Source organism: Caretta caretta, chromosome 2 (genome assembly GCF_965140235.1).
Source record: "Caretta caretta isolate rCarCar2 chromosome 2, rCarCar1.hap1, whole genome shotgun sequence".
NCBI lineage: Eukaryota > Metazoa > Chordata > Testudines > Cheloniidae > Caretta > Caretta caretta.
In genome coordinates, this window is record NC_134207.1 from 43028659 (window position 1) to 43042630 (window position 13972).

Here is a 13972-nt window from a genome sequence, read left to right on the forward strand (position 1 = left end):
TGCAATTAATCACCACCCCTATTACTTCCTTAGTTTAATAAATCAGTTTTAAATGTAAAAATGTATTGATAAATTTTCTGTATCCAGCACTTAAAGTTTTTTTAAAATTAAAATGAAATTTTTGTGCATTTTAATTGAATCCATCCATAGCTTGACACAAAATCATAAGTAAATATTAATCTAATTCTAGTAAATAAAAAAGTGCATAGTTCACCATTTTCTAACAATATAAAAATTGAGAATCTGAGTAAATGTGTGTTAAACTATATAATTCCTTAAAAAAAAATATGTATAGATACAGTGTATCCTCCTGGTTAGCAAAAAAGCAACAAGTTTAATTATATTTAGTTGCAAATCAACATATTTTAATCATTAACAACTAACAAGAGTCAACCTTTCTTTAGGAAAATACCTGAAGAGTACAAATGCAAAACATGACTACAATCTATTTAAATCAAGGCTTCCTGATATAAATTATTAAAATTGATTTAAACCACCGATTTAAATCAGTGCACCCTGCTGTGTTCATTTCTTGCTTAGTCTTATTTTTAAATGTGAATCTAGTTAACTACATAAATCATTTATGAATCCACATTCTGCCTATTCTGATTTCTCTCAATTTTGATCCCCTGTATTACTTGCTCCCCACCAATTTATTAAATTTAGCCACTTCTGAAACTGAACCTACTTGCATTTAATTTACTTAAGGCAGGAAAATAAAGTATGCTATTACCGTGGCCTAGTCTACACTACAAACTTAGGTCAATGAAAGCAGCATTAAGTGGATCTAATAATGTACCTGTCTACACTACCGAGTCCCTTCCGCCGACCTAAGTTACCTGTAAAGTTGACTTCTGTACTGCACCTCTGCGAGAGGTGTAGTGCTTGATTCGACATCCATGGGTCAACCTGGGGATAGTGTAGACACTATGTTGTGTAATTTGAATTAAGTGGCCTCCAGGAGGTGTCCCACAGTGCTCCGCTGTGACTGCTCTGGAGAGCACTTTCAACTTCACTGCACAGCAACCAGGATACACAGGAAATAGCCCCTCTCCTGTTAAAGCCCTGGGAACTTTTGAATTTTCATTTCTTGTCTGATCAGCATAGAGAGCTCCACTACCCATGTTTACCATGCTACTGCTGTACCCTCTGTCACTCTTGAAGGCCTGTAGTTAAAGAAGAATTAACACATACAGGTTTGAAGCTACACCATATATTTGTAAGTAAAATACGTAGATTTGACCGAAAACAAGATTACAAGTCACGTATTGAGCCCTTTGAAAAATCTGAAAGTACAAGACAATTTATACCCATTAAAAAATTATTTGAAACACCACAATGGAATATGCATATTACCAAAACATTTTTATGTTCTCTAAGAGCTTTGACTGTATACATTAGTTTCAGGTGAAACAATGATTTTTCCCCTTTTAGATGTCAGTTTGGTTACAGCTTCAGGAATCAGTGCAGCATGGTACAAATTTTGTTAACAGGTAATGATGGATTCGGGTAGGTGCAAGAACATTCTGCAGAAATAACTTAGGAAGAAATGTAAATGTTTCCTCCCAGAAAAAAAAATAAAAGTGCTGAAGACATATGTGCAACTTACAAACATACTGGAAAGATATACAAAGGATGGAATTCTGAAACAAGACAAGTGAATATTAATCTTGTACCACAGCTTAAGAAAAGAAAACTAAATTATACTGTTAATCATTAGCACAGATATTTACACAAAGTCTATGAATTAGGTTTCTATAGAAAAACTAAGCTAATTAAATTTAGCCTCCATTTCTGAAACAGAAATATTATTGCATAAGCACAAAGGTAAGATTTGTTGCCTGAAAATACTCTCTCAGAACAGAACATTTTTTCTCAGTTCTGCAAGTCATTGTTTCCTATGACTCAGGGTATGAGTACACTGATTTATTTCAGCAATCCTTTTGAGCACACTCCCCCATTTATTGCTTATCAGGTAATATTAAAGAGTGCCCCTGTTCCGTAGAACCTAATTACAGAAAGTGTTTTCCCCCTTTCAATATTTATTTTAAAGCACATCAAACTTTTTACTTCCGTGCTTTTCAAAGAAAATAGCATCTCTTTGTTCAATTTAAAATTACAGCAATTCTTATGTTAATCGCACTCTTTAGCTAGTTAGATACTGAATTGAGAATTATTGCTTTACATTGTAATTTTGCTAAAAACAGAGTTACAATGTACAGATTGGGAGACTCGTGCAATATGCAGCATTGACTGTTTATTCAATAAATACTTTTAACCCAATTATTGCCAGCCAAGGCAAACAGTGCAGAAATTGTCACTTAATAAACATCTATATATAAATTTAACAATCATGTTTCTTTTATAAAATCAGTTGCTACTATATTCCCATACAATTATTTCAGAGGTTTTTTCACATAAAAATTGACTATTATAAAAATAAAGAAATGTCAACATGTTTAGGACTTTACAAATCTTCACAAAACTAACTTTTACATTTATATAGGAATATCATGCTTCTGTAGACAAGAACTTGATAAAAGTAAAGTGAACTCTGTTAGAGACATTTTCTGCACTGACCATTTCGTAACTTCGTTACAGTTTTCTTGGTCATGAGTGTGTGTATATATATATACACACACATATGTTTAAAAGGAAATAATCTGCATTCCACTTTTAACTTGAGGTCTGTTGTGTATAAAGAAGAGCCATTTTTCCAAATGTGTTCACAGATTGTTGGTCAGAAATTTTTCACACTAGCTTATTTAAAAATAAATTCCAATCTTTACCTAAAAATACCTCCCGCTAATGTGAAATAAACAAATTAGTGTCATATTGGGAAGCAATTCAGAACAACTTAATACATTTCAGGAACAAAATGTTACTTAAACCACCAGTCAAAATTTAACAATGCAATTGCCAATTACTATTTCTGATACCTATAAAATATAAAAATGTAAGAAATCTTAAAACTATTTTGAAGAGAAATGAGATTGTATAACCATGTGGAGAAGATCACACTAAATTTATCCACCAGAGATAATGACCCTGTAATTTGATGCATGCAAGTGAGCCTCTACAACTTCTGTGGAAGCCCACTCAAGTTTGTGGGAATTTGCATGTGTACCAGTGGACTGCCCTCACAGATTAGGTTACATGATTGGGGCCATAGTCACTCACTGCATTGGTGTGAATACATTAATGCACTTTCCAAAACCTTATTTTACCACAGCAATTATTTTCAATAGCACCATCAATTCTCAGATATCTGTGCCATGCAAATCCAGATAGTATGCAACAGGTTTGTTTCTTCCCGAAACAGCACAATCATTACAAGGCACTGCTGGTCATAAATAAATGCAAAACAATTTTTTCCCTAAATTCGTGACATTTGAAGTATGAATATATGTTACGAAATGTCAATTCAATTTATCATTACATAACATGGTTAGAAAAAGCTAATAATTTGATGGAATTAACCAAAATATATTTATCATAGTTTCATGCATGTTTATTATTTTCCCATATAAAAAAACAGAAATGATAAAGTATCACTATCAAACAATGTAGCATGGTTGTTAAATAACAAAGAAAGCTACGCTGAATTTTCCAATCTTCAACAACAAGTCTACTCTAGACATAACTCAAGTATAAAAAGTTGGAAAATTTTCTGATATATTTGCAACAGTCTATCCCTGCAGAAGAGTGAAAAGCCTATTGTCTAGAGCATTCATATTGAGGCACATTGTAATTGAAGATACTCAGGCAAATTTTATGGCTAGGATAGAATTTCAGAGGAGTCTAGCTACAGGTTTCCCCAAAAGCAGCTCTTTATGGTTCAAAACACCAATTACAACGCCTGAAAACAGTATTTGGTCCTTAGTCACTGCTATCATCATCATCGTCATCATCGGATACGTCATTTAAAGGGAACTTAGGTGACTGGTTGTAAGAGTCTGATCTAGTGGGCTGACAAGTAGTCATCTCCCCAGCAGAAAGAAGATCATAACAGAAGTCACAAATCCGCACAGGCTTGGATGACTGACTGGGAAGAAGAAACCTCTTTTCAGAACAGGGTCCGCATACAACAAAGCCACATTTGCGACAGTGGTGACGACGATTGACAGGTGTAAATTTTGCTTTCTGACAACGCATACAAACAGTAGCTTCTGAGTCAGGTACCCAGACAGCTGCATGTTCATTACTGGGTGTCTTCCCACTTTTGGAAAGCAAATCAGAAACACATTTATTTATGTGGCTCATCCATTCAGACTTCTCTGTTGCAGTGGCAGCATAAACGGCAAAAGATTTTGTTGGTGTCTTGATAAGCCACCCATTCCGTAAGTCCCCCTCATCTTGGATGGAATCAATAGTGACATTTTCCAGTGGAATTATGTGCTGTTTATTGTATTTTTTCTTCTGGATAACAATGTTGCCATAGACAAGAATATCATTGAATAAGAAAAACTGTCTTGCTTTAGGTTTCTTCCTACACAGCTTTGTTAACACTCCTTCTCCAATCAGAACACGACCAGGAATGGTCAAAGGTTGACCAGCTGCTCCAAAACAATTTTCCACTATACTTATTCGTCTAGTATTTGCTTCACTGTTTGCCAAACGATCCACCATCTTTTACAGGTATCCTAAAACAAAAATTAACATTTTGTTAGAAGACAACTGATTCACAAAAGCATTCTATAGTCAAATAATTTAGTAAAACAAATTACTTGAAACAGCTAATAAGACTGATGACTCTGGGCACTGCTAACTGATGGCACTTTTTTATTCAAATCCTGCTCAGGTCAGTAACAATTAAAAGTTTCTATCAACGGATGACTTTTTAGCCGTCTATTTGAAAGAAAGTTGATCTGTCTAGTTCCCAATGGACAGGCGTCCATAACACAGAAACCACCACCACAAATGACACCAAAAGCAACTTTGTTGATAATATTAGGAGACAGGGTAGGTGACTGAATTACCCTCCTTCTCCCTAGAGGTTGTCAGGTATGGATAAATGCCCATTGGTAGACCAGCATAGAAAGACTTGCACAGCCACTCCTGAGCTGTACCTGTTCTCTACACTATATTTCTGAATGTCTGTCACTATTCGCAAGCTCTAACATTCACAAGTTTGACACAACTGATGGTTTGTTTAGAAACTGAGTTAACACCAACAGGATCACCACAAAACACACTAGCATAAAAACTGTTAATACAGCTAACCATTATCTTAATTCTTAAGTGTATCTAGCATTGTTATATGTATAGTATATAAGGTGTATATAGTATCTTACATGTATATATAATATTGCTAAGTTTCACTGTACATACATTTCAGTCATGGGCTGAAAATTCTACATGTGCCTACTCCTCACTGTGAAGTTTTTCTTGGCGAGGATAGGTTTCTAAACAATTATCAATTTCCACAGAACTGAAGAGCTCAAAAATGTTTCTAGCCTTTATAGTTGCACAGATATAGTTGTTTTTCAAATATGAACAAAAACAAAACTGTTGCAATGGTGTTTTCATGCATCTGCAGATAGTTTTTCAGTGCTTCTGTTGTTCAGAGCTTTGCCAACAGGCAGAAAAAAGGAAGTGAAAGACTGATTAGTTTCACAGTTGCTATTCAAAACCTTAAAGTCCACAGTAAACTTTCAAGAATTATGTCTTTTTGCTGATGCTTGGGAGAGATCTGAACAAAAGCAAGTATTCGAGTTCTATACAGAGAAGACCTACCTCCTCAAAACAGGCGGAGAGTGAAGACCTGTTTTCCTCCCACCTTTCCTCACAACAAAGAGGCACTGAAGGGGGAGAACAGAAAGCCCCTCTTCTCTTTCAGCTGCTAAAAGGTGGTTGGGTAGAAGTTTATGGACACCTACTAGCCAGAGAGTAATATAAAAAAATGGAGCCCCACTTCCCTAAATTGGGCTCAAAGACAGTATACCAGCAGAAGTCTTAGCTTCTGTGGGCTGGGCTTTTCACCAGAGTACTACTCCTGGTTCTCAAGGGCAGCGGGGGGGGGGGGGCACTCATACTACAGCAACAAGCTCCAGAGGAAGCCAATAAATAAAAGGTACATGACAAGAGAGGTTTCTTAGGTTTTGTTTACATTTGTCACAGGCTTTTTTAATCCCTCAGTGAGCCATTTATGAGGTTTAAACACTGCAGTAACTGCTCTTATGGCATCTCTGGGCTAGTCTATACTAGCATCGCTACAGCTTCTGGTGAGGATGTTCTCTGGCCACAGGAGAGAGCTCTTCTGTCAGCATAATAAACCCACCTCCCCGAGAGGCGGTAGCTATGTCAGCAGAAGCAGCTCTCTCACCGACATAGTGCTGTCCACACCAGCACTTAGGTTGATGTAACTTGTGTCGCTCAGGGGACGGCTTATTCACATCCCTGACTGACGTAAGTTACACTGACTAACCTGCGGTGTAGACAACTCCTTAGTTCCTGGATAGTGGAACTACTACAATTCCACTGTATCTCACATTATTTTGAGCCCATAAATGCTTGAGACATTAAAATGAAATATTTCAGTACTTGTTTAAATTGTCCTAGTTGGGTAAACTTGAATAAACAAAAAGTGAAGAATAATTCATATTCAAAGAATCCAAACATCCTGCCTGAATTACTGTGTGGCATGCACCTATACTCCACAAAGATCATTCTTGTTCAGTATTAAATTCCACCTACAGTTATTCATTTTAGCCACACCGCCCAGATATACGTGCCACTGAGATGTCCTAAATCTAAGGAGTAAGTACACCTCTAACTATCACAAGAAGAATTCAAAATGTAAGTTGTGTTTCAAACTAAGTAATCAGCATTACAACTGTCAGCATGAAGATCATTTACTTTCTAGAGAAGTAGTAGCAACAATAAGTAATAGGATTGTTTGCTGCCTGACACTACCTTGCTTGCTGCCTGACTATACCCTGCCTGACAGCTAGTATTGGGGAGGTGATGCAAATGAGGTTTGACAATAAGTCTGTTATGATTGTTAGCTGCTGTTTGAGGATCAAAATCACTAGTCCAGATTGTTGACTGTTGAAGAACAGGATAAATTTCTTGTTTGTGTAAGAGTTAGTTGTGTAACCACTCTTGCTTAATGGTATGCTTGTAATAAGCAGCCTTTTGTGAATGATTAGATGCCAAAGCTGAGGCATGTTCATTACAGCAGCCATTTATAATTAAATTTACAAAGCAACAGAAGTTAGTCACAGATTTGGTCCAAAAGGTATCTACTGAGTTCACAGACAAACATTACTAAAAGCATACAGCCAATTGTGCACAAAATAAACTATGAAAATATATAGAACAAAACTTGATTGTTCTATACATTTCACAGTTTGTGCCCAGGTGGCTGCATGCTTTTACTAACCCACTGAAGAACACAGCATAGCTTCCCTGATCCGATCCAGAAAGAGTAAAGCAGATCTGTAAAAAGTACTTTGTTCAGCAAATTTTTGGGGTAAAAGTTTAGTAGGATAGCTTCAAGGTGAGTCGAAGAGAAAATTCTAACCAGGGTAATTAAAGATAAAAAACAATTTAAGATGTATGGGTTCCAGAACATGGGTTCTAGCAACTCCACCTATAGCTTGTTATTAAACCACAAGTTACTGGGCTCAATGCAGGAAGTTCTATGGCCTGTGTTATGCAGGGCAGCAGACTAGCTCTGGTGCCGCTTTGAGATGGCATGTCCTGGTTTGTGGGAAGCAGCTTGCTTCTGATGAGCTGGCCCAAACAACTCTCTAACCTCTCTAAGTGGGAGGGTTCAAGAAAGCCTCCAAGCTCATTCCAACTCAAAATGGCACCAGGCCATGCCATAACAGATGCAAAACCTGCCAACATATGTCCACCGCTACAATGATCAACACCCCCACAAAAGACCTTTCAAGATCCATGGGTGCTACTTATGCCTATCACAACATGTGGTGAGCCTCATCCAGGCCCCAGCAACAACTAAGTGGGTGAAACCAAACAATCACTACACTCTTGATTGAATTTACATAGGAAAATGATAAAAGACAAACACCACATCACCTGTGGGTGAACACTTCACAAAGCGATCACTCTATATCTGGCCTACAGTCCTCATCCTCAAAGAAAACCTGCACAATAACACTTTCAAAAGACAACCCTGGAAGCTTACATTCATACTCTGGTAGACGCTATCCACTAACTCCCTGTTTTTGTCCTGTGACTGGAGATGTGTTAACAAGACGCTCTACCTTCAATGGTCTCTTACAATGTGAACAAACTACTTATGCTGAACAGTCTTTTCCACCTTGCATTTTGCTGTGACATGCAGCCAACTTCTACAGGTTTTAAGAACTCATTCAAAACATTTCTAACCTTTACAGTCAAGAATTTTCCTAACATGAAGCGATGTAGGGGGTTTCTTCCTGAATCTACAGACAGATATCTTCAATGTCTCTGATACTGCTAAGAGCTTTCACAGGAAGAAGCAGACTGAAAACAAGACAGTGGTTTCTTGAAGCCTTCCATAAGTGCCAAATACAACCTTTTGGGCTTGTCTATAGTTAAGAATTATATCATATTAAACCATGACCTTGAGCAGTCTTGAGAATTAAAAACGTTGTGACAATTTAGCACTCAGTAATGTTAAACAGAAGGACCCCCATTTTCACCAAATGCTAAGCAGTGTTTAAGTGTTGTGTCAATTTCTAAATGTTGTCCAGGTCATGCTCTAACCGGATGCAATTTCTCTGTAAATTTACAGGTGAAAGCCAACTTAACATAACCTGTTTATAACAGATATAAAAAAAGTGTCCACAAACAAAAGTCACTGGTTTAACTAAGGGCTTGTCTACACTGGCACTTTACAGTGCAGCAACTTTCTCACTCAGGAGTGTGAAAAAACACACCCCTGAGCACTGCAAGTTTCAGCACTGTAACGTGCTAGTGTAGACAGTGCACCAGTGTTAGGAGCCACGCTCCCAGCGCTGGTAGCTACACCCCTCGTGGAGATTTTTTTTTTAGAGCTCTCTCCCAGCGCTATGCCGCAACTACACAAGCCACACTAAAAGACATGCCCTAAGATGATTTAAGTTAAACCAGCCCAACTTCAGGGCATGGCTATACTTGCAGATGTAGAGCGCGTCGAGTTAAACCAGCCTTCGTAGAGTGCAGTAGGGAAAGCGCTGCAATCTGTTCACACTGACAGCTACAAGCGCACTGGCATGGCCACATTAGCAGCTCTTGCAATGGCCACAGAGAGCAGTGCATTGTGGTAGCTATCCCAGCATGCAAGTGGCTGCAACACACTTTTCAAATGGGGGTGGGGTGGAATGGAGTGTGACAGGAAGTGTGTTGTGTGTATATGGGGGGGAAGAGAGAGTGGGTTTTTGGGGGGCTGATAGCATGTCAGCATGCTGTCTTGTAAGTTCAGACAGCTGCAGACCCCTCCCCGGCTCTCTCTCTCACACAGCATTCCACACTAATGGCTTGCTTTGTCTCGGAGCAGATAAGCACGATGGCTGTCAGAAACGGAACTTTCAAAGGGCATATCCGCATTCCTGCAGCGATTCCAAAACAATGACAACAGTGGCCACTTGACTTAAGGGGATGATGGGACATTTCCGGAGAGTGATCAGAGCGAAGTAATGCACCCCGTTCACACTGATGCCTGGGCGTTTCAGCCAAGGCACACCAAGCACTAATCTTCTCGCGGAGGTGGAGTACCAGGAGCGCTCTAGCTGTGGAGTCAGAGCACTCTACCTGCCTTGCCAGTGTGGACGGGGAGCGAGTGGGCTGCTTTAATGCGCTCTAACTCGCAAGAGCCAAGCGCTTAGATAACACCAAAGACAGATAAAGAGTCCCCATAGTTAATACTCCACAAGTGACACAAAGGGAAACAAAACAACACTTACAAGCCTCCTGCAGAGAGGCAGAGTTCCCAGCCAGTACAGAGCCTTCATATTCAGTTGCTATGCTTCCCTCCATATAGCTTCTGGGGGTGGGGGTAGGGGGAGTGTTGGGGGCTGAAAGGAATGCACATGCTGCATTCCAGCTATTCCCATCACTACAGCTGGTTGCTAATTCTCAACTTCTCTTTAGCTCCCTCTTCTGGATTGTCCCAAATCACTCTGTGGGGATGGGGAGCCATCCTGTGTTCCCACAAGACCTATCCTACCCTCCATGAAGCTCCCACAGTCCAGCAGGGAAGCAGGCATTCAAACAACCAGAGTTGTTCTCTCCTCTGCAATCGCACAGAAGGCCAACAGGGAGCTCAGAACACTCCCAGCTCATGCCAGGCAACATAACAAATGAAATTCAATGCAAAGTAATGTACATTGGAGGGAAAATTTTATCATCTTAGGGTATTATAAATTACTATGACCTCAGGAAAGGGACAGAGGCATCATAGTACCAAGCTCAACGAAGACCTCTGCTCAGTGTGCAACTGTAGTTAAGAAAAAAAAAAAAAACATTAAGTTGCAAAAAGAATGGGATGGTGAATAATATGGAGAAGGCTTTTATATAAGTCAATGGTGTGGTCTCATCTGGAATCCTATGTGCAATACTGGTCACTCAATCTCAAAAAAGGATATTGCAGAACTACCAGGGGTTCAAAGAAGGTTTACAAAAACGATGGAGGGCAAGGAAAAAAAACGCAAGACCAAAAGGATTGGAATGTTACTTTGGAAGGGAGATGTAGATATGAAAAGTATATAAAATAATGAATGGTATAAAGAGACAGTTCTCCCCATTTCAAACACAAAAATAAGGATATATAAATTAAATTAAAAGACTGGAAATTAAAACCAATAAAAGGAAATACTTTTTCATACAATGTATAATAAATCTGTGGAATTCGCTGCCACAAGAAGTTGTTGAGGCCAAGAACTTTCAAAATTAAAAACGGATTGGATAATTTTATGGGTATCAAGAATATCCATAAAAGTCATAATCAAAGTGTTGCATAAGAGATATTAAACCTTATGCTTCAGGTCTTAAGCCAATATCCAACTATGAAAGAAGAGGATCAAACCTGATGTGGAGTACAGATTATCACATATCTACCTACTCTGGGGTTCTTACACCTTCCTCTTAAGCATTTGAAGTTGGCCACTACAGAAGAGAAATGCTAGACTAGATGGACCTGGGCTCTGATCAAGGATGGAAAGTCCTATGTTCTTGGGGAAGTAGTGGAGACAGTTGGACATGGTACCACCAACTTCTCCCCACAGCAACAGGGATGATTAAAATACTTCAGTTTAAAATTTGCAGTTTAAAACTTTCATAATCAAATAAATTTTATTAAGAGTCCCTGTGGTGGATCAAAATGTTGAGCCTCAAGCAAGACAGGCGAGACAGCTGTTTAAATATCTCATGTATAAACTTGGTTTGTAATTCATTTCATGCTCCAACGCTTGGGACTCTTCACCTTTAATTCAACTGATCTACATTTGCAACTTTAATTAAAGCTTTTCGTGGGAATTCAAACAAGAGGCCAAGTATACCAAAACAAAAAGCAAGTTTGTCTAGAGAATCAGTTGACAAGTGATACTAAATGCACCATAATACATAAATCAAGATAAACAGGAGTACTAGTGTGTTAGCCATCACATTATATGAAAAATGGCTCAATATCCTGAATGCAATAGAATTAAAGGCAGAAGTTCTGTTGCTGTGAAAGTCAAGGAACATTTTGAATCTTGACATACTGTGTTTATCATAGTCCAAACCAATTCTTATCTACAACAGTACTCTGAGCCATCGTAGCATTTCACTATATTCTTACCTTGGTGCAATAATGTTGCTCTTGAACAACATACTATAAATAATCCCTTCAACAGGGGAAAAAAAGGCAATGTATTTTAAATCTCTTTAGAAAATACTCTAAGTCATTCAGACTTACAGATCTATTTTTATTTTACAAAATGACTGGCCACAAATTCTGCATAATTCAAACCTCCTCTCTTGCTCCTAACCCATATGGTAACAATTACTGAACACAAATGCAATCAACCCACATTTTGCTATGCATCCATTCCTGAACACTCCTGTGAAACAAGTACTCCATACTAGCACTAGCTGAATTCACTGTACATGATTACTCCAGGGGGAATTATGTGCTACTGCATATGCACAGAACTTATGTCCCTCACAGATTTCTTTGCTTCCACCCCTGAAAAAATGACTTTCTGATGAGGAAGCAAAGGGAAGCCACAAGAGCAATCATGCGACCCTCCTCAGCAGTATGTATCGGGTGCCCAGAGCAGCTGGCAGAGAGGTAAATCATTGTGGGGTAGGGGTTGGGACTGGGGAAGACCCAGCTGGTGGCTCCTACCCTCTGCTGGGCTCAGCTGCTAGTCCCAGCTGGGCTGAAGAGGATGGGACTTCCTCTTCCCCTACACATCATCTGGGGCTGTGTAAGACCCACCTCCAGATTTCTCCCCCAGCAGTAGCAAGCTCTGCAAACCCCCGCCTCACCCCTGGTGCTTCCTGCACCCATCACTCCTCAGTTGCAAGGGGAGGGATCACTGTACAGGGAGCTGCTCCCCCATCTACCCAACCACTGTGCATCCAGACCCCCTCGTACTCAGATCCTCCTGCCGAGCCTCATGCCCCCACCCCTGCACCCTCCCTGACAAGTCCCACTCCGCCTGCACCTGGACCATCCCAACGAGCCACCCAAAGCCAGATCCCCAAACTACTGAGCCCTAACCACCTTCACCTGGACCCCCCTGCAGAGTCCCATTACCGCTGCACCCAAAACCCCCCAACAAGCCTCTGTGATTTCAGGTCCCCCACTGAACCACCCAGACTGCCCCACACAGAACCCTCTCAACTCACACTAAACCCGTCCACACTTGGATCCTGCCTTGCTGAGCCTGCCTGTCCATACCTGGTGCACCTGGCACAGAGGGGCAGGCCCCTAGGGTGTTTCTGGGGCAGGCCCAGTCCTTGTGCTGTGTCACGATTGGGTGAAGCCTCACCGCTGAGTCCGTGTCCTGGGGAGGGGGGAAGCTGCACAGTGATCTCCCACCTCTGTGCGGCCAGTGGCCTGTGCTCCCCAATGCCATGCTGGAGCCTCCACATTTATCTGACAAATAACATTTGCTGAATTTTGCAGAATGCTCTCAGTGGTAACATGATGAGACAATAACACTGATTTTACTTGATGCTCCTTGAGTGCATTAAGTCAATTACCTCCTCCCTACAGGCCTTTTTGAAGAATGTAAAATAGATAAATTATTAACAGAGTGCAAAAATACTTTATCAGATCTTCACACACACCTTTTAAGACCATTTCTAATTGAAGATTCTGAGCAAAGGCTTCATATTATTGAGGTTACTTGTATTATTATGACTTCTTTAAGTTAGTATCTTGCTGTAATATGTAAATTTCACTACATTAAACACTACACAACAAGCTACATGGTCTCTGTGTATATAATGTCTTCTGCAGTTTCCACAGTATGCATCCGATGAAGTGAGCTGTAGCTCACGAAAGCTTATGCTCAAATAAATTGGTTAGTCTCTAAGGTGCCACAAGTACTCCTTTTCTTTTTGCGAATACAGACTAACACGGCTGTTACTCTGAAACATATGATTTAAGCAGTTCCCCCTCTTTACACACATTAGATTTCATACAGAAATTTGAGTTCAATAATAACTGAACTGCGAACCATTGCTGCTTTTGTGCCGCAAGATAGCTTTGATAGCTACTATATACTAGAACTTAGTATTTTCATTTCTCCATCTCAATGTCCCAAAAGGTTAAATCAGTCAATTAAACAGGCAACAAATATTGTCAATATAGTGCATGTTCATCCTTAAGTATACATTTAAACAAGAAATTGAAGTTTAATTCTGTCAAGCAAGAGTCAAAAACAAATAGCAGAAAACTCAGGCTTGTCTCTCTATTGATCTATATAGCATCCTGCTGTTTAACGTCTGGTTTTAGCCTTAACTCTAATTTGCTGATAGTCACGATGGC

General features: G+C 39.6%; 1 protein-coding gene across 3 annotated transcripts in view; it reads right to left on the reverse strand.

Annotated features, from left to right (window-relative positions):
* Window positions 1-1197: 1197 nt before the first annotated feature.
* Window positions 1198-13972, reverse strand: part of PLEKHF2 (pleckstrin homology and FYVE domain containing 2) — a 42883-nt gene continuing 30108 nt past the window's right edge. For all 3 annotated transcript variants that reach the window (XM_048841278.2, XM_048841277.2, XM_048841276.2), the window contains one exon: window positions 1198-4643. In XM_048841278.2, the coding sequence (XP_048697235.1) occupies window positions 3880-4629 (750 nt within the window). In that variant the 5' untranslated portion in view covers window positions 4630-4643 and the 3' untranslated portion in view covers window positions 1198-3879. The remainder of the gene's footprint in view (window positions 4644-13972) is intronic.